This window comes from Musa acuminata, chromosome BXJ3-7 (assembly GCF_036884655.1).
Source record: "Musa acuminata AAA Group cultivar baxijiao chromosome BXJ3-7, Cavendish_Baxijiao_AAA, whole genome shotgun sequence".
NCBI lineage: Eukaryota > Viridiplantae > Streptophyta > Magnoliopsida > Zingiberales > Musaceae > Musa > Musa acuminata.
In genome coordinates, this window is record NC_088355.1 from 8229988 (window position 1) to 8249793 (window position 19806).

The window sequence follows — 19806 nt, forward strand, 5'->3', positions numbered from 1 at the left end:
TCAGTATAAATACATCAGTTATTTATACGCTGTAAAGTTTATGTACAGCAGATTTAGATGTAGCTGAAGGTGGGGATGATACAAGACAATGAAGAGCAAGATTCCCACAGAAGCAAACAAGGAAAATTGAGGCAAATACTGAAACATATGGTAACTGAGAAGAACTCTTTTTCACTCCAATGAACATCTAAAACATAATGATCGAGATCATGGATCTCCTTCGGGTCTGCTAGCCAAGCATAGCTCATGCAGCTCATTCAGAATCCACTCTTCACCGGTGTGACCACCGAGCACAAGAACTCGTGTCCCTCCAACGACACAAGTGCTATGTCCCCATGCAAACTTTGGGGGCTGACCAGGGACATTGAGGATCCTCCATGTTGGTTCATCTTCTAATGGGTCCAAGAGGAAGAGCTGCGACGGTGAGTGAAGGCCTGCGATCGATCCACCGAAGATGATAATCCTTCCACAAGGCAAACTGACAGCCACATGGTCCAATCTCGGTGGCGGACCTGTACCAGGAAAGCCGGTGGTCGCTAGCTGCCTCCACTGAGGCTCATCATCTTCCAAGTCGATACTGAATGTATCGCATGACCGCAGCCTTAGTGAGCCACTCTTAGCCAGTCCTCCAAACATCAGAATCTTAGTCTTGTCATATGCTGAAAGTGTGTGACCAAGCCTAGGAGGCACCCATGGGGAGGGTATCTCCCTCCATGTTGGCTTCTCCCTAGTCAAATCCAGTAGAAAAGTGTCACTTAGAAGGACACCGGCACTGGTGCACCCACCTGATACAACAAGTTTGGATCCACCAACAGTGCAAGAGCTGTGCCAGGATCTTGGAAGAGGAGGGGCTTCACCGAAGACTTCTTTCCAACCTGGCTGCTGGGCATCCAAGTCCAACACAAACACATCGTTCAGCAATCCTTGACTGCCGTATCCACCAAAGACAACCAGCCATGAACCACTTAGGCATGAAAGCGTGTGCCCCCAGCGTCCTGGAGGCGATGAGGTGACCTTCACACGGTGCCATTCTGGATTTGCTGACTCGAGATTGAGAACAAAAGTATCATCCATCGGTTGCATATTGATGCCTTCTCCTCCGAAGAGAACCAACCGATTACCAACAGCACAGGCGCTAAAATTACAACGGGAAGGCTCTACTCTGCCACCAACTGTGAACTTCTTCCACGAGGCAGCCTCCAGTGTGGTTAGCTCCCTTGCTAGCCTGCCCCATCCTAATCTTTTGGTGCTCAGCTCCAATCTTATGGTCACCTCTCTTCCCCATGCATTTTGGCAAACCATCTTCCTCAAATGCTCATTTTTAGTTAGTTGACGCATTCTAATGCATGCTGATCCAATAGAAGCTACATCTCGAGGTGTCAAGCGTGACAAGATGTTATGTGCCAGGACTTCATCTGAGAGCTGAAGGATCCCACAGTAGTCCCGGTTTTGGTTATTAGAATTGGTTTCAGGTATGGAGAATTTTGGATCCTGATGGTAGGACTTGATGAAGGAGGTCTGTTTGAAAACTGGGTACGACAAACGGTTGAGATCAATGTTTGCTTCAGAAAACAGCTGGATGCCTATGATGTGGGTAACGAAGCCGTCATCGCCGTATATCGGCGTAAGCCTTAATCTGTTCACCAGCGGAGTGCCATCCTTCCTAAAATTGAGAAGCTCGCCTTGAAACTCTATCCCTTCCTCCAGACATCTATGAATTTCAGCGACAACCATTGGGTCCACCAAGGGATGCCGTCTTTGTGCTCGCGGATCACGAAACTGCAAGAATCGGCTGAAACAGGGTTCTGAAATGAATCAATCAAGTTTGCAGATCTTCTTACTCAAAAAGAAATGACAGGCATAGAGGGCAAAATAATTTTGGGGGCAAAGCACAACCAATGATTATAATGCTTACACTTATGGTAACAAAACAAAGCAGATGAAAGAAAATAAAAAGAGGGACCATGTATATGCTGATGACAGAGCAGGACCACAAGGTAGGTGACCTAAATGCTTCTGCTATTTGTGCAGTGTGGCTAATGATGGCAACGGCTTAAAGGGAGACAACTGCCGTAAGAGAACATGAATGAAGCTTCAAAGCAACTATCAGAATAACTATACCAAGATTGCAATCCAACTAGCACGTTCCCCATATCGCTGGAGTTGGAAGTATCGAATAGCTACGTCCAATTAACATATTCAACACATTCCCTATATCGCTAAGTTGTATGAATTTTTTCAAGGAAAATAAAAGAACTTGGAATGAAAGTTGGAGCACCAGAACAAGAGAAGATAAACCTCTTTGATAGTTGCATTTGGTTCTGAGAAAATACTTTGGCCAACATGTAGCCTGCAGATCTTGCAATTACTTTGCTGTTAAGATAATTCTACTCATGTAAAAAGGTATATATATCAAGTCAAATCAAGCAATAGGTGAAGAACTTAATCATAGTAGCCATACAACTATGCTTAATTGTAATCTTTTATGATGAACAATATCATCACTAGTTGTAAATTACTTGATTGACATAGATAAATGTTGTCCATGGAATACATACAAATCCAGCATTTCATATTGCAGAAACCCCTAAATCCCAAACCAGAGAGTCTCCATCATTCTACTTACTATGATTGCTTTTACGGCAACAATATCTCAATTTACTACGACTCAAAGGGAATATATCATCTTAAAGTGTTCCTTCTTCACAAGTCCCATGGTAATTGCACAAAAAAGGCACTCGACCCAAATTATCCATCCATTGTGAATTTACCAAAAATGACAGAATAACCAAAAATCTTGTGCATTTACCAAATCTCATGGAGATTCCTTCAACTACCTAACAATTAATTCGGAACAAAAGCGAGTTAAGCTCTGAAATAGGAGAGAGAACCATGAGACACATACGAAGCAAGAAAAAAGGGAGAATGAAGTAGGATAACTAGCTCGACCATATACACATTATTATTCCAAGATATCAGGCATAGAGGCAAAACAAAGGAGAAAGGGAAAGATCGATTGATCAGAAGAATAAGGAATTGATTTCGATTCGGATGGCAAGAAAACTTCTTTTTATTGTGATGTCGATCGTTTCATTCAATCCTGGAGCGTAAATCATGGTTTTTCTGTAGACAAGGGCGACAAGATTAGCTCCCTTCAATCGAGGATGTGGCTGTGGTAGAACGTCCACTGGACTTGCAGAATCCTTCTTCCCGGAATGAAACAAGATGATGGGGCTACCAACACTCACACGGTACCAATCAGAAACTTTCGAAATTAACCAATCAAATAAATACCCGGAAAAGATGAAATTTTGACGTCAAATCTTTGACCCATCGCAAGGGTTAACTCGATCGGAATCATCCAAAGGTTAGGGGGGGAGGGGAGAGAATCACCAGTTCCGTCCGAGGACCTCGTCGGCGCGGTATCCGGTGGCGTTCTCGAAGACGGTGTTAACGTAGATGAGCGGGAAGTCGGGCTCGACGGCGTCGGAGACGACGAAAGCCGAAGGGCAGTCCGGGTAGTAGAACCGGCCAAGGCCCGCCATCTCTTCCTCCTCTTCCTCGAGCTCCATTTCGTCCTCCTGCGACCACTTGAGTCGCTTCAGCGGGTTCCCTCCCCCGCCGGCTCCTCCTCTCCCTCGCTCTACTCCTGCTGCCATCCTCCTCTATGCTCGTCTCTTATATGCTCTTCTCTTCTCTTCTCTTCTCTTCTCTTCCTTCGCTGCTGCTGCAAATGAATCTGCCCACCGTCCTCCTATTACCACTACGACTACCGCTGCTTCCGTATGAGATGGGAGGGTTGAACAGAGGTGATAAAGGAGATCGGAGAGGCAGTGGCTGTGAGGTGGTGACGGAACTACAAATATCTGCTTCGGAGAGAGAGAGAGAGAGAGAGAGAGAGAGAGAGAGAAAATGGGCTGCCAACAAATCTACTTTGGATCGTAATTGATGCTTCGCTTTGACAAGCCATAAAAATGGTACAAAGGACCGCGTGGGCCCACCATGGCTACAATATATTTATTTTTCCATTTTTATTTTTTCTTTTTTCTTTTTTTTTCTTTCAAAAATAGCTCATATATAATAATAATAATAATAATTATTATTATTATTATTTACTAAATCACCTATACATTCATCACATCATTTATTTGTAGTAAGAAAAGCTGCGATGTGGTTTGAAGCGGTGGATGCCACTGCTGCCTAAAAATATCTATGGGTGGGCTGTCTTTTCTTGGGTCGGTGAGTGCGCCGGCAAACTTCTCCATCCCCTCCACGGCAGCTCTCTCTCTCTCTCTCTCTCTCTCTCTCTCTCTCTCTCTCAAACCCACACATATCATCACCCAACTGTTGTCAACTCTCCATCAAATATCATCGCCCAACTTCTGTCAACTCCTTCTCGTCTCAGATATTTATTCGACCCTCTCTCTCTCTCTCTCTCTCTCTCTCTCTTTCCAATTTTCATCTCCATCTCTTCGAACAAATATCACTTACTATGAACCTTTGGACTTTTGTTTCTGTACAAATTATTTGACTTTGACTTGAGGTCGTAATCTACAAATACTAAAGAAATATAATTGTTGCGATCTATTTCTTTTTATTTCCTTTTGAAGATAATAATAAAACATCGGCCGACAAGTCGGTCAAGTTGTACGTGCAACCCACCGCCCATGTCGTCATCACCAGCGTTCGGTTTCTTCTCACCAAACTCACCTCAAAGCTGATGCTTCTTCCAAGTTAGGCACGCATCGTTTCCGCCTTCGAAACCGACGATTTCGATCGAAATCTTTATAGTTCGGGATCGTCATATTGGATCCGTCCCATCGATGTCGGAACCATCGATAATTCTATTTATATATATATCATCTTAATGTTGAATAAATATAATTTTCATAGTTTGACATGTAATATCCTAAGATAGATCGGTTAATTTTGATTATTAACTATTTTATTTAATCATTTTGAATTGAAACTATCGATTTTAGGAACCGAACAGTCTATGCCTCGTCTGATGATGGCTTGGGTGCAGCAGCTGCAGCAGCAGAGGTAGAAAAGGCTGTTCTTCCTGATGATGATGGAACACATGAGTGGATGTATGTATGTCCAACTCGACGAAAGCGATCTGTACCGAGAGTGCATCACAGTTGCATGTGTAAGGAAATATCTTCGTGTGGCAGACCAACACATGCACAAAAGATGCCACGCCAATGGCAGCAATTGTGGCCGAGATGTTTCGGGCTCATGCCCTCTTCTACGGCAGCGCACTGTCGGATACCTTCGCTGCTTCTTTTTGTTCTCCTCCGTTGCTTCCGCTTCTTTTTTATTGGACTTAATGAAAGATCAGAGGCATCTTTGATGGCATATCTGCACGATGACTCTGTGAACGAGAACAAGAGCTCGGAATGCAGCCTTCGGCCTGGTTGTGTTCGGAGATATTTTGCCCTGTGATCTCCAGCATCTGTGGCTTCTGCACAATGCCATGGCCACAAGTTTTGCCAACGGGAGAATGTTCATAGTTTATTCCTTTCGTAAGAAGAGAGAGAAAAAGACAGACAGACAGACATATGAGAATTTTGTTGTATTTCATTGAGCTTCGCGCACAACTAAGCATTGGAGGAAAGAGAATTATGCAAAACAGTGAGAAAATAATATTACTATTGTCATGGAAATAAAATTCTATCGAGTATAAGCTCATAACTTTCCAAAAATTTCATTGTCTGAAAGCAGTCCACTAGAAGAAAACAGATGTTTACGATCACTCAATTGTCTGCTGGCGTGGTGTCACTTCAGCTTCAGTTGATGGGTTCCAAACCCTTTTCTTGTCCAAGGGAAAGTTACAGTAGATTTTTAAGATGTTTATGATAACTATGCTTTGTGTTTGGATTAGTTATGCTTAATCATGAATTGCATGCAGTTTGAGAGTCATTTTTTTCTCAGTATGGAGAAAAGGTTTGTGTGCTTACAGTTTTAGTGCCTCTATCGAGCTATTATTTGCATTTGGAATGTCTACAGCAATCGGGATTAATATTTCATATGTTGTCGATGTCCATTCAACGGAGTTGCAATCTTGGCATTCGATACATACGGTTGTGTTGCATCCCACAGCCACGGCATTGTAAGGAGGACAAGAAGAAGAAGAAGAAGAAGAAGTAATGGTTGATGAACCATTTCATCGGTTGTTGGTTTGCAGACGAGTCTTGAAGGCCTCCCATGTCAAGTCCTTCTCCAAGTACTCCACGTTGGAGGGATCGAATGGCCCTCTCACCACATCTATGCATTCGATGACTGCTCTCGCTGGAAGAACACTCTTGGATGGATCATATGAGGTCCTGGAGCTCAAACAAGAAGAGAAACCCTGCAGTCACCGAACTCCTTAATATAGAGAGTGCTGATAGGAGGAAGCAAGATGGTGTCTTCGATGATTACCTTAAAGACGAGCACAGTCTCTTCTTCGCCATCCACTGTTGCCCGGACAACGAGAGCCACATCTCTGACTGCTTCGCTGTAAGCTTCCATCAACGAGATCTCCGAGTTCTGCGCATGCTCCTCGGTGTCCTCCTCCTCATCTTCTTCTTCGTACCTCACCCTTCGCCTCGCTTTACAGAGGCCGTGGCTTGTCTTGAGGCTGCGCAAATGCGGCGTGCCGAGGCGGCAGGAGATGGCCGCAGGTGGCACCTTCTGAACGACGGCAAGGGCGGGGGCAATGGGCGGAGGCAGCCATGGGTGGTGGACTTGTGGGACTGCGGCACGGATCAACATCGAGGAAGCCGAGAATGGCTATGAAAGGTGGAGGATGGGATAAGATGGCGTGTGGTGTTGGCTTCTCGGAGATGCCATTAGGAAGTATGACTGCATATTTCACGGATTCATCCAAAAACAATTTTTACCACTCGAAGAGGTCGTGAAGGCCAACGACGAAAGTTACGATAAAATAAGAGAACGAAGAATAAAATTATAAAGGTAAAAGAAAAGTACATTAGTAAATAAAATTATAAAAATAAAAGAAAAATACACTACAATTAGTAAAATCGTAAAGGTAAAAGAAAAACACACTATAATTAGTCTCATATGAAGTCTATTTATACTTGGTGAAAAAGAATATTTCCTCGTGCAGTTGAGGAAATCTCATCTGCTATCCAGTTAAGGAAATCTGACAGCTTCGTGAGTGAGTCTAGTTGATTAGGGACATTAGAGACACATGGATTGATACATAAGTAGATAGCTTTAACATTGTCACAATATATTATAGGAGTATAAGTAAATTGAGTTCAGCAGCAATGATAGTAATAGCATGATATTCAGCTTCAGTTGTAGACCGAGTCATTGTCTTTTGCTTCTTAGAACTCCAACTGATTGGATTAGACCCAAGAAAGACGACATACTCTGACGTGGAGGTTCTATCATCAAAGTTTCTCGTCCAATCAGTATCAGCAAAGGCACTGAGATGAGGTTTTCGTTGAAGAAGAGGACCTGTGAATTGTGTAAAGTTGCAAATCTCTATGCAACAGTTGGGAATTTGGGCGGTAGAGAGTGACCTACAACCAGAGAATCGCAACTGCCAGAGGAAAAGAAGCAACAATAGATCTCAATTGAGATATGTTGACAGAGTTCTACACTGGTGAGGAGGGGAGGTGCTGACAAACAGTGAGAAAGAAAGGTGGGGCAGTACTGGTGAGCTCAGCACTAGAGACGCCGCAACGGAAGGGAACGGACGTTGGCACAAAGTGGCAGTGGAGAAGACAGTTGCCGAGGAGGAAAGATTTGTCGCACCGACGACCTGACGATGGAAAAGCAGTGATAGATAGCCTTTTCTTTTGTCGTGGAGGTGGAGACTCTGATACCATGATAAAATGAGAGAACGAAGAATAAAATTATAAAGGTAAAAAAAACACACTATAATTAGTATCACATTAAGTCTATTTATACATGGTAAAAGAGATTTCCTCAGTTGAATACTTGCCATGCCACGCCAAGGTAGACTCTCAAAAGCCTTTCTATGGGTTTGGGATCCCTCGATTGCCCATTTTCTTGTAATTTAGACAGATGTTGGAGTTAGCAATGCCATGAATAGACCTCCAGAGAAAGAAATCCTGCCATTACTAGTACTCACACAGCAGGACATGGAGGAAGTGAGAAGTCTCGTGTGGGGGAAGACTATCACAAGTGGATGTCGCAGTTGGTAAGGAAAAGATGCTTGATCCACACCCAGCACATCTTAAAGTAAGGTAAACTTGCAGATCATTGTGCTGGATGATGAAGTTGGCAGCATAGTCTCCTGTCTCACCTCTGTCGATATGAAATAAATCCTGAAGCATCTCAGAATTTGGAGGGAAGTCACACAGAAGCACATCTCTCTATAGTTTTCAGAAGACAGCACATCTAACTTAGAACAAGAGAAACCAAGGTAGAGAGAACAAATCACACTTCAACCGTGATCCGATTGCGTCTAATGAGAGCAAGCGTAGTTTCGAAAGAGAAACCGAAACTTGGTTCAGATCTCAGAGGTTGCATAAGTAAATTGAGGCATCATCGAAAGAGAAACCGAATCTGTAATCCCAGCAAGAACATGGAGTGGGGAAGCAAGAGCATGGGCATGCATACCAACCGTACAAGTCTCTTGGTCTCTAAAATAGAGATCAAACAGCAATCTGCGTTGTCACTCGAGAAAATTGTTCAAAGATCTTATGTACACTGCAGTGAGGAAAAAGCAGAAGAAAAGAGAATGTTGAGCTACCTAGAAGAGAGTCAGATCATGCAGAAGAAAAAATGAACCTTCAACTTCCTTTTTATAGCTCAAAGACCATTCTGCAGAGATTGCTGGGTCCTGAGTGCTTGTTCTGAGACAGTTGCTAGTCCTTGCATTAGCCTCACAATCTCAGCTGTATCGTCCAGATAGTATTTAGCCTTGCTGGGTTTCTGACCAACTGTGCATGCAAATACTTCGGCTGTCGGAGTAAGAGAAGTGCTTGCTATAGAAGTACTGATAACCTCAAACATGTCTTCATCTGATCTGTCATCTCCGATACATAGTACAAAGTCTGACGATAAGCCCCTCTCCTGCATAATGGAAAGAAGGCGCTGGGCTACCAGGCCCTTGCTCACTCCCTGCAAGCATAACATCACTATCAGTAGCCTCATCCATGACCCGTGAGGAAGCATAGCATAAAAGCAGTGACACCTTACCTGCGGTTTAACCTCCACAATGTGCTGACCACTCTTCACTGAAACTGGTTCGTTCGTGAGGACACTCTCCAGATGATCAAGAAGCTCCTTGGCTTGGCAAGATCCAAAATCAGGATCAGCGTCTTCATATGACCACACAAGCGTGGTCTCCTTGTCTTCGATCGTCGAACCATCAGTTGTTTCAGTGTACAAGTTCATTACAGGCTCTGCAATCTGCTTCCAGCTGCAATCTGCAACAGGGACACATGTTTCCCACTCTGCATCCCTCTTTAACCTGAAACCAAATGAATATAAATGCTCATCACATATCGACTCGAAGGACCAGAAATAGCATCAAACATGAAGCATTTACGATTTTTTTGTCATCGCAAAGAAGCTGAGGACGGCTAACCTCAGAAAGTAACCATGTTCTGCAGCTACCCCCAGGTTCTCACAAGCAGAAAACCAGTCACTGAGAGTGGCTCGGGTTCTGGCACTAACAAGGAACACTAGGTTGTTCTTATCATGACACAAGCTGTTCATGATCTCGATCGATTTAGCGTTAGGGCTCTTATCGATCGATGCTTGTGGCATCAACGTGCCGTCGTAATCCAAAAGGATGGCACGAGTTCTCGTTCTCTTGTATGCTGAAACAATGTGCTCCATTGCAAGCTTCCTAAAGTTTGTATCAAGAGAAACCACCCTAAATCCCAATCCGAAGCCGATTCCCCAGCACCTCCTCCTCGAGTGATCCCTGCATGTCCTTTCCAGGTCTTGCACGAAACTGTTTGCCCAGTACCCTACATCGTGTGTGCTAACATACTTGTAGTGCTTCTCATGCCGGAATTGCTTCTCCTGCTCTGACATCTCCAGAGCATTGACCATGGCATCGGCGACGGCTTCTATGTTCCATGGATTCACCCTGATGGCTCCGCTCAGGGACGGAGAACATCCGATGAACTCGGAGAGCACCAACATGCTCTTCTTCTGAGCCGACGTGCCTAAGCCCAAGACACGATCCAATTTCTCGTTCCCTTGTCTGGAAATGATGTACTCGTAGGGGATGAGGTTCATGCCATCCCTGACTGCTGTGACCAAGCAACACTCCGCCACCACGTAGTAAGCGATTCGGTGAAAGAAGGGGAGAGGCTCGTCGATCAGAACGATGGGCTCATACCCGGGGTTGCCGTAGGCCTCGTTGATCCTCTTCATCGTCGCAAAGCTCTCGGCCTGGACCTCCTTCACGCCCTTCCCCCGCCCTCTCGCCGGATTCGCGATCTGGACCAGGACCACCTTCCCCCGCCACTCCGGGTGCTGCTTGAGCAGCTCCTCCATGGCCAGCAGCTTCAAGCTGATCCCCTTGAAGATGTCCATGTCGTCTACCCCGAGCATCATCACCCTCCCCTTCTCCAAGAACTGCTCCCTGAGCTCCTGGACCTTCGTCTCGGTCTCCGGAAGGCCGAGCACAGACTTGAGCTGGCCCAAGTGGATGCCCACCGGCAGAATCTTGATGCTGACCGTGCGGCCGTAGTACTCCAACCCGATGTAGCCCCGCTTCGACTCGTACGATAGCCCGAGCATCCGGCCGCAGCAGGAGAGGAAATGGCGGGCGTAGTCGAAGGTGTGGAACCCGATTAAGTCGGAATTGAGCAGCGCACGGAGGAGCTCCTCGCGGACCGGCAGCGTCTTGTAGATTTCCGAGGAGGGGAAGGGGCTGTGGAGGAAGAACCCGAGCTTGATGCGGTTGAACCGCTTCCGGAGGAAGGTGGGGAGGACCATGAGATGGTAGTCGTGGACCCAGACGAAGTCGTCGTCGGGGTTGATCACCTCCAGGATCTTGTCGGCGAAGATCTTGTTCACGGAGACGTAGGCCTGCCACAGGGAGCGGTCGAAGCGTCCGCCGAGGTCGGGGGACATGGGAAGCATGTAGTGGAACAGGGGCCAGAGCTGCTGCTTGCAGAAGCCGTGGTAGTAGCGGGCGAGGAGGTCGGGCGGCAGGAAGGCCGGCACGCACTTGAAGGACTCGAGCAGGACCTGGCCGACGTCGTCCTGGTCGGCCGGCGGGATCTCGTCGCGAAGGCAGCCCACGTAGAAGAACTCCATGTCGGCGCCGCGGTCGCCGATGGCGTCCTTGAGCTGGAGGAGGAGGGAGTCCTCGTCCCAGGAGAAGTCCCAGCCGCGGCCGTCCGGGCGGCGGCGGGCGCGGATGGGGAGTTGGTTGGCGACGACGATGGTGCGGTCGCGGGTGGTGGAAGAGGGGCCGGTGGCGGAGCCGTCGGAGTCGGAGTCGGAGTCGAGGTCGGAGATGATGCCGGCGACGGTCATCACGCGGGGGATCCGCCGGCGGATCTGGCTGATAGAGGGAGGCTCGCCGGAGGCTAGCTCGAGGAGGTTTGAGTAAGACCGCGACACCATTTTTTCCGGCGATTAGAGATCAAAGAAAGGATCTTTCCGGCTCAGCAAAGCCTCGACCGAATCAAATAGCCAGTACTCATCGAAATCCCAGCTCAGAACATATCAAAGCGAGAGAAAAAGGATTTCTAGACATCCACAAGAGGCAGCAGAGGGAGCTCGACATGGTAAAAAAGTAAAAAAATTCCGAGCAAAGTCTCTCTTTTCAAGGAAAAAGAGCAAAAAAGGTGACAAATCTAAGCCGGTATTCTCACAATGTATGAGAAAATCAACGGAATCAAAAGGAGCAGAAGAGCATAAAGCAACAAAGAAGCGATTTTTCCAAAGAAGAAAAATGGAGGATTACCAAAACCCCAACATGATCGAGAGATTTCCTTGTCGGCGTTGAATCTTGAGAGGTCCAGAAACAAGCAAAAGGGAGAAAAAAGGGGGGATAATCTGGAGGAAAAGAGAAAAAAAATCTACGGTGTTTCGGCTGCTGCTCGGAGCAGCTTTCGCGTTTTATACTGACTCAAGAGAGCAGGAAAGTGAGAGAGGAGGAAGAAAACCACTGACGGACAAAAGAGACGTCGCTTCCGTTCCTACGCCCGCTACAAGAGGCTGCGGATAACGCGTCTGTCCAATATCAACGCGGGTGCACAGCGGGTGGGGAAATCCAGGTGTGAAGACAAGCGGAAGAGGATTTGAGCTATCGATAAGGACACCCCCATTTTGTTCCTCCGTGTACGCGCTCGCTCGTCCCTATTGAGTATCAATTCGACAAGCCAATTGTTAAACGGAAGCAAATAATTGAAGAGGATCAAATGACATGCATACCCCTCAGCAGCCACGGAATGCCGGCGACAGCCCGGACGAGGGCGGCCCCGACGGACACGCCCGACGAAACGTGGCGAAAGCGGAGCCGTCGTGCCGGGCGGGGCGACCGCAGCTGTTTCCATCGCACGTGCCGGCCTGCTTCCCGGGCCCACGCCGGTGAGGCCTCCCGATTGGAGGACCTTCGAATGTGGCCACGACAACAGTCGGGGACCACGAGGGCCGCCGTGAAAGAAGGAAAGCGATGGCTGCTGCCTTGCTGCTCCCAGGTTGAGGTGGAGGTGGAGGAGTTTGGTCAACATGGGGAGTGATGAGATGAGGTCTAACCCCTTCCTTTTTGTCTTGGATGCAGTGAGAGTGGAGCAGAGAACATGGTGTCTGAGCTGGAACTTTTGCCTCCCCTCGATGGAAGATGCCAATTAGCCTGCATCAAAACATGAACATGCACATTTATGAGAACGAGAGAGAAGGTTTACCCTTTTCCTTCCGTTGGTTCTTCTTATCATCTTGGATGCAGTGAAGAAGAAGATCAGCAAGAACTCAACTCCTTCAGACCGCATGATCACACAAAGTAATCTATTCACAAAAAGATTGGATGCACTGTGGAACTGTTGATCCTTCAAAATCATGTCATTACTCTTCTATTTCATCATGATGGATGGTTTAATCATGGGAAAAATTGTTGGAAATGATAATCCAAGGAAGATATTCAGTCATTGTGCAAGAGAAAACTAAACTGGTTCATCAGATATGACAGAAAAAAGACCTGTTTGATTTCTTGCGGTTGATCATGATGCAGCTCCTAACACTTGCTGAATCTTCCAATCTCTAATTGCCAGTTAACAATCTTGTGCTGCGGCCAGATAGGTACACAGATGAGCAGTAAGAGTCTTGAGATACACAAAATGTGTGTATGTAAAAGCATCAGCCAGAATTACTACCATTCTGAACACACTTTGTAAGATCAATCATCAACTATCTTGACTATTTGGAGGAAGATAATTCGATCATCGCCAGAGATAATGTTGAATTCATTGGATTGAAACAACCTGTGACCAAAGAGGAGCTACATTGACACCCAAGGAATATGCTTTCTTCGCATGGTAGGTGCCACTTGACAAATTGGTTGTCCATCTCGGATCAGGAAAGCCAAGTCATCTGCTTTCTTCCCCATCCAAGACAAGATTGCTTAGGCAATGCTGACAAAGTGGTGATCCATCGTGCAAGTCTGCATGATTTTATTTCTGATAAATGTTTGGATCAGATCACACTTCACAAGCTCAAGCAATTTTGTACCTTCAGTTTTGCAGCAACCACAAAGGAGCTTTGAGAGGGAACAAGGTACAAAGGAGCTATTTCTCTAAATGGTTTTCCACTCAGAAACAAGTTTGGATTGGAACCTGAGGAATCAACTGAATGAAAAGTTCTCAACTTAGATATTGCATAATGAGTTGAATGGTTTACAATATATGGACTTCATAATTATTGCACATAAGGTAGGTATTCCATTAAATTTATTTATTGCAGGGCAGAACTTCAACAGATATGAGGTGTTTTCCTACTTTTTGTCTTTAACTAATTAATGATCTGTTTATAAATCACAAGATCAGAAATAATCAGTTGTCACCAGTTATTATTATTTTAATCCAACTTTGCTCCTTATGGATAAGATTCTTTTAGTAGTGAGCTGATTCTTTGTTGTATTTAATTGATAGCTTAAAAACCAAGCAGCTTCTTAGAAAGCCCACCAGAAGGTGCCTTTACACTTTATCTATACTAAAAAGCACTGAGTTACAAGTGTTCACCACTTCAGTTTACGTGTATGTAAAATAAGCACCTGATATGCAACCCTCATTTGTCAGATCTCCACCTGTGTTTGCTGAAGACTATTTTCACAAACAAACAATTTTGGTTCCCATTTGTTACAGTTGATTCTTCAGGGGGTTGAAGTGAATTTGGTTTAGGTATCTCAACAGCCACTAATAACTCTTTTTATTAAAAAGCTTTAATTCCACTTCTTGTAGGTATGTATATTTGCAGATCCTAAGATGAATCTGTTTTAAATACATCAAAATGATTCCCTTTTTTTCTCCATAAAAAACTACAATTACTTGTTTTTTCCTTTCCTGCAAAAAGATAAGTCATTTTGGCATGCTCTTGTTGATTTCTGTAGTTTGAGCCAGACCTACTAAGCCAACTTGTGCCCAGTACACTGCAGTGCTTTGCAGCACCCAGCTGCTTCAACAGGGACCATCATCACATGCACATAGATATGGTACAAAGGAGTTGGCAGACAATGACCCAAATGGAAACAGAGCTCCCACCACTTGCCTAGAGCATCCTTTGGGCAATGGTTTTGCAGAACTTTTGACACTAATAACTCCTACATTGCAGAGGTGAAAAAAGTAGTTCAATTACTTGGATTCTGGCACTCTACCTACCCATCACACTTGGGCTGCTACAATGACTCTTTCAGCACCCAGAACTTGAATCAGAGTAGAATTATAATTACTTGCATTCCAATAGATTTGATGAATTGCTTTGTTCTTTAACAATCTAAATTAGAGGCAGTGAACAGAAAGTTGAGTGTGTTAGTCAAAAGCCAACCACAGTTAAAAGGAAGGTTAGAAAGCATACAAGTTCTAAGCTATGCACACCCCACAGCATGTGCAAGGAGTATTTTTATTTCTCCAATACGAAATGATCATTTATGGTTCAAAGCAAGACAAAAACAGCATCAGTTATAGCATTTTGACCTGTTACTTGGAGTCTTCAAAAGGAAGATGAGAAGAGATATTGATGGCTGGCACATGCATACAGCATAAAAAAATACTAAGAGAGTTAGGTTGGGTTTCAGATAAAGATAAGATTAGCAAGGATTCAAGTATGAGAGAATGCCTAACCATTATAGTGGTACCACCATCTGATGATCTCATAAAAAAGTTACCCACATCCACAGGAATATGCTGACTCCAGTGGCAAGCTGGAAAGCAACAAACACCAAGACCAAGTAAGGTTAAACTAGAGAACAGCTGCATGAGAAATTAACTGTGTTATGTCTACATTGTATCTAAGATCAACAAAGTATTACTGCATATTGAATTGTCGATACAGCTGGATTTTGTCTTCCTTTATCAAGTTGTCCAGTCCTCTGTTTTATTTAGCATGATCATAGGGCCCATAATGGATAACTATAATTCTGGCACACATTTATGTCAGGTGTAGGATGAGGACAAAAATGAATCAGACAAGAAGAAACAGGGATCCCAGATACTGAGACATGTACAAGTACAGGAGGGAGACAATCTGTGGATAAGAGAAATCTCTCTACAGTCCTTGTGGACTAGAAATGTTGTGTATATAATTTTTTTGTATATACACAAAAAACAAAAAATGCTGAATATATAATAACTATGATCAGTTGACTACAAAGTCACAAAATATGCACATGTACAAGATAAGTTTTGTAATATTACCATGACCTACTCAGCCTAAATCCAACATGCCAAGATGATTTATGACTAGGTATTTACATGGAGTTCCAAATTCATACATCAAGCAAGATATGAGTGAATTGGTGTTCCATCATGCCAAGCCACTGTTTTTTCCAAATGTGAAATCAGACTCTGCTCAAATGCCAAAAGATGTTGTGTGCCCATGTTCAAGAAGTCGATCACTGCATGTTTTCTGGGGTACACTTAGCTACAACTTCTGTAAACATTAAGAGTACCCAGAGATTGAAGGTTCTTATTCTTAAATGCAACTTCTCCTACAGATTTGTCAAAAAGAATAAAAGAAGAACATAGTCATTTGCTAAACGATGATCATGTGCACCTCAGTACTGTTCACAGTTCAGATATCATTTTCATGCATTCAACTATGATCCCCCACTTGGCAGCTTTAGGGATATTGGCATGTTTGAGGAGAAGATATGCATTTTAGGCTTCCTGCTCCTGCAGATAAACTTCTTGCCATTTATCAGTAACTGGTGGAATCACTTGACATTGGTTGATTCAACCAAAAGCCATCCAATTTTACATAGCTATCACATCAGGCTGCCTCAAAACATTGTTTGAATAGCATTTTGCACTAACCATCCTCTCTTTAATCATACAGTCACTATCCAACAATCCCTCTCTGTTTGAAAGCTTCAACCCTTTTGCATCACTTATTCAGGGTCTGTGACACTGAAATAGAAAGGGACTCTAAACCATACTTACAAAAAGAATTCTTTTATTTGTATTGTTTACCACAGATCGCAATTGCCGGCGATGAGTGTCCAAAGGTAAACAAAACTAAAGCATGAAGAACTGTTGGCTTAAGTATGCGACTTCTTGTCTCACATTTAAATCCTTGTCCTCAGGTTCCACTTGCACTTGTAAAACTATGGATGTAATCAAGCATAAATCTAACCAAAAGACATCTACTTCCTTTTGGTAACTCAGTGACAAGGAGGAATGGTTGAACAAGGACAGCTGCAACCTAATGCATTCAAGAAAATTAGGTGTTTCACCAATGACACAATTCCAAACAGTCTGAGAACAATGAATGTAGTCATGCCCGGTTGTGGTCTGTTCTTTTCATCAGCCTATCGATATGTCAGTGGCTGAACCATACGAATCACCTTCGAGACTGCCCATCACATTCATTGTTCATCCTCACAATTCAGAAGTTTGTGATCTGCTTTCGAGAGAGACCTGACCAGGAGAGGAAGAGGGCAGCCATTCACATTCTTCAAGTACTATACCTACTCATAAATGGAACTCACAGCAAGCATTTGTAGTTTTCCAGATGCCAAATGCAAGCAACATTAAATTGTTAGTCCTAAAGACCAATGAGGCAATGATCATAGTCCTAAAGACCAAGTAGAGAAAAAGTGTTGCTCCAATTTGAACACCCTCTCCAACAGCAGCTGGGGTCAAGATTGCCCATGAGCCAATGAACTGACACCATGAATCATAATTGGGCCTTGTGAGATCAGGTCCAAGCATCAAGTTCTCTGGGTTACAACACCCAATGCCCACTGTTTTCCTCTTCTTTTTCTTTCTTGTAAGAACTTAACTGAATGTATTTCTTTGGTTTGGATAATCACTAATTTGATCCATGTTTTCCTAATCTAAGTCTCCAATGATGATATATTGTATCACATGTAATGAAAAAATACCGAGCAAGAAGGATTTTGCAACGTTGAAGAGATGAGAAGACATGAAGAAGACGACTCATTCACATTTGACACAGAGTAAATGAACGAAGGAGGATAGACAAATAGATCATAACATAAAGATGATGACGAATGCGGAACATGCGAATAATTTAGAGGCATAAATATGGGTTAATTTCTTTGGAGCTATTTATGATTAGAAAGTTAACTCTCAAACTCACACCTTCTTAAAAAAAAAAAAAGGAAAAAAATCGATTCTTAACCGATAAATAGGATGATAGAAAAAATAATAATAGAAGAAGGAAGACCGGAGAAGTCCGTACACCGCCGAGCCGCCAAAGTTTCGACCTTTAGTCCATCGTTGCGAAATAAATGAGCAAAGAAACGCGCTCGACGACGCGCGATTTCCGCCCGGCGAAGCGGCGCCGGCCAAATCATAGAGGGATGCGCGTGGGCCCGGGTGGCGAGCCGCACGGCGCACATCGCACGGCTCCCGCGGCCCCGACTGCCCTATCGAACGGTCGTCGTCGTCCCCACGACCGGGCCGAGATCTCGCCTCCGCTCCCTATCCCGTATGACGACGTGGGCCCCTCTGTTCCTCCAATTGGAATGTAGGTGGTGCAAAGGGGCCCGAATCTTTATTTGTTCGGGGAAGGTGAAAAAGATTACCTGCCTAATAAAATCCACCCAGCTGTTGGTATAAAAGATTCGGTAATGTTCCCCAAATTTTCCTAATATATTCAGTATTATTTGCTCACAATTCACGGATTCTTGAGTCGCTCCTGTCAACATGGTAAGAGAATTATTCGATCTCATCTGTTCTTGTTGATTTCAAGACTTGCAGTAGGAATCGTTCTTCGAAATTCTCTTCAATGGTTTGGTTTCTTCCTTGATGAACGTCTCGATGTAATCTTGTTAACGAAATCTTGGGTTTTTGGCAAGGTGGGGTATGCGTTCCATTACAAGAAGAAGAGTGTCATCAAGACAGAGGAGGAGGAGGAAAGCTTACTTGGTAAGATAAGGGGGAGGGGAAGGCGGAGGAGCGTGGCGAAGGCGGGGGGATCGGGATGGGTGGAGTTACTGCTGCGGAGCAAGTTCTTCGGGGTGTGCGAGGAGCACAAGGAGACGCGGAAGAGCGAGGAGAACATCTACTGCGTCGACTGCGGGCGCCGCATGTGCCCCCACTGTGTCGCTGGGCCTGCTTGCCCCCACCGCGCCCACCGCCTCCTCCAGATCCGCCGCTACGTCTACCAGGACGTCGTCCGCGTCCACGACATGCAGAAGCTCCTCGACTGCTCCCGAGTCCAGGTAGACACATACCTTCTTCTTCTTCTTCTTCTTCCCTATCGTTGTACAGCGCATAAATTTGAAAGCATTTACCGGCACTCAATTTATCTCTTTTTGTTGAATTGTATTCGTAATTTAAATTTTTTTAGGGGTTTGGATTAAGAAGAAAAAGGTAATTCTTTGCTTCGATTGGGCTTTGATTACTACTATTCTCTTAATTATCTTGTTAATATAAGGAACTTTCTCTATTTATTTTTGGTGATCAGCCTTACACCGTGAACGGCGCCAAAGTGGTGCTGCTGAATCCCAGGACGCAATCAAAGCCGTCCAAGTCGAACGCGGGCGGGTCCGCTTGCCAGCTCTGCCGTCGATCCATCTCGGAGCTCAATCGATACTGCTCCATCGCTTGCATGGCCGACGTGGAAGGAGCCGCGGCGCCCGGGCCCATCGGATGCAACCCATCGGAGCCGTTCCTTCCGACTCTGACGGCAGGGCTCGAGGGGTCGCAGTCCCCGTCGTGCTCGTTCTCGCCTCAGCCGTCCGATGCGTGCCGAGACGATTTCCACCCTCGGATCACCGAGCCCCCCTGTCCGAAGGTCCATAGAAGGAAAGGACGCCCTCGCCGGGCCCCACTTTTGTGAGCTTCTGCTTTAATCTTTTTTAGTTCGATTAAAACGTTGAATTATTTGATATGCTTAAAAGAAATAGCACAAGTGACGGCAATGAGTTAACATACCGGAAGGAATTCTCTCTGCAATATGTTGTCTTCGTCTTGGGAAACTTAACCCTTCCTGTGAAAGTAATATAAAAGAAATGTCATGAGACTAAATGATCATTAAGAACATTTCTAGGTAGTAGATTGGTAACGAAGACAAATTAAATGCCAGAATCCTATTAATTACTCACACAGATCAGCGGAGTAATCCAACAACAAATACATTAACCAATTAAACAATATTTTCGTTCAGAAAGCC

At 44.8% G+C, this 19806-nt stretch overlaps 4 protein-coding genes across 5 annotated transcripts; 1 reads left to right on the plus strand and 3 right to left on the minus strand.

The window, feature by feature from the left end:
• Positions 1–3939, minus strand: LOC135643356 (adagio-like protein 3). 2 transcript variants are annotated; one of them, XM_065160193.1, is made up of 2 exons: positions 3394–3939; positions 1–1792 (listed from the first exon to the last, which is right to left on the minus strand). In XM_065160193.1, exons 1-2 carry the CDS (start codon positions 3657–3659, stop codon positions 208–210), a joined length of 1851 nt encoding a protein of 616 aa, XP_065016265.1. In that variant the 5' UTR covers positions 3660–3939; the 3' UTR covers positions 1–207. The 2 variants fall into 2 exon arrangements, with proteins under 2 accessions (XP_065016265.1, XP_065016266.1); XM_065160194.1 differs by having other exon boundaries at positions 1–1779; positions 3394–3533.
• A 2063-nt stretch (positions 3940–6002) lies between these two features.
• LOC135643357 (uncharacterized) lies at positions 6003–6896 on the minus strand. Its single transcript, XM_065160195.1, has 2 exons — positions 6424–6896; positions 6003–6352 (listed from the first exon to the last, which is right to left on the minus strand). The coding sequence occupies exons 1-2, from the start codon at positions 6754–6756 to the stop codon at positions 6167–6169; spliced, it is 519 nt and encodes a 172-aa protein (XP_065016267.1). The 5' UTR covers positions 6757–6896; the 3' UTR covers positions 6003–6166.
• A 1731-nt stretch (positions 6897–8627) lies between these two features.
• LOC135642665 (alpha,alpha-trehalose-phosphate synthase [UDP-forming] 6-like) lies at positions 8628–12054 on the minus strand. Its single transcript, XM_065158988.1, has 3 exons — positions 9572–12054; positions 9181–9454; positions 8628–9102 (listed from the first exon to the last, which is right to left on the minus strand). The coding sequence occupies exons 1-3, from the start codon at positions 11572–11574 to the stop codon at positions 8791–8793; spliced, it is 2589 nt and encodes an 862-aa protein (XP_065015060.1). The 5' UTR covers positions 11575–12054; the 3' UTR covers positions 8628–8790.
• A 350-nt stretch (positions 12055–12404) lies between these two features.
• On the plus strand, positions 12405–19564 carry LOC135643768 (uncharacterized). Its single transcript, XM_065161107.1, has 4 exons — positions 12405–12678; positions 13649–13725; positions 18488–18853; positions 19099–19564. Exons 1-4 carry the CDS (start codon positions 12405–12407, stop codon positions 19471–19473), a joined length of 1092 nt encoding a protein of 363 aa, XP_065017179.1. The 3' UTR covers positions 19474–19564.
• The last annotated feature ends 242 nt before the right edge of the window (positions 19565–19806 follow it).

Bases quoted from the DNA above. Each gene is read 5' to 3' on its own strand.
- LOC135643356 (XM_065160193.1), bottom strand. From the start codon at position 3,659: ATGGCAGCAGGAGTAGAGCGAGGGAGAGGAGGAGCCGGCGGGGGAGGG. The intron at 1,793-3,393 runs GTGATTCTCTCC...ACCCTGTTTCAG, and splicing joins GAGGTCCTCGGACGGAACTG to CCGATTCTTGCAGTTTCGTG.
- LOC135643357 (XM_065160195.1), bottom strand. From the start codon at position 6,756: ATGTTGATCCGTGCCGCAGTCCCACAAGTCCACCACCCATGGCTGCCT. The intron at 6,353-6,423 runs GTAATCATCGAA...CGGTGACTGCAG, and splicing joins AGACTGTGCTCGTCTTTAAG to GGTTTCTCTTCTTGTTTGAG.
- LOC135642665 (XM_065158988.1), bottom strand. From the start codon at position 11,574: ATGGTGTCGCGGTCTTACTCAAACCTCCTCGAGCTAGCCTCCGGCGAG. The intron at 9,455-9,571 runs GTTAGCCGTCCT...ATTTGGTTTCAG, and splicing joins GAACATGGTTACTTTCTGAG to GTTAAAGAGGGATGCAGAGT. The intron at 9,103-9,180 runs GTAAGGTGTCAC...TTATGCTTGCAG, and splicing joins TTGTGGAGGTTAAACCGCAG to GGAGTGAGCAAGGGCCTGGT.
- LOC135643768 (XM_065161107.1), top strand. From the start codon at position 12,405: ATGCCGGCGACAGCCCGGACGAGGGCGGCCCCGACGGACACGCCCGAC. The intron at 12,679-13,648 runs GTCAACATGGGG...TGTTTGGATCAG, and splicing joins GGTGGAGGTGGAGGAGTTTG to ATCACACTTCACAAGCTCAA. The intron at 18,854-19,098 runs GTAGACACATAC...TTTGGTGATCAG, and splicing joins TCGACTGCTCCCGAGTCCAG to CCTTACACCGTGAACGGCGC.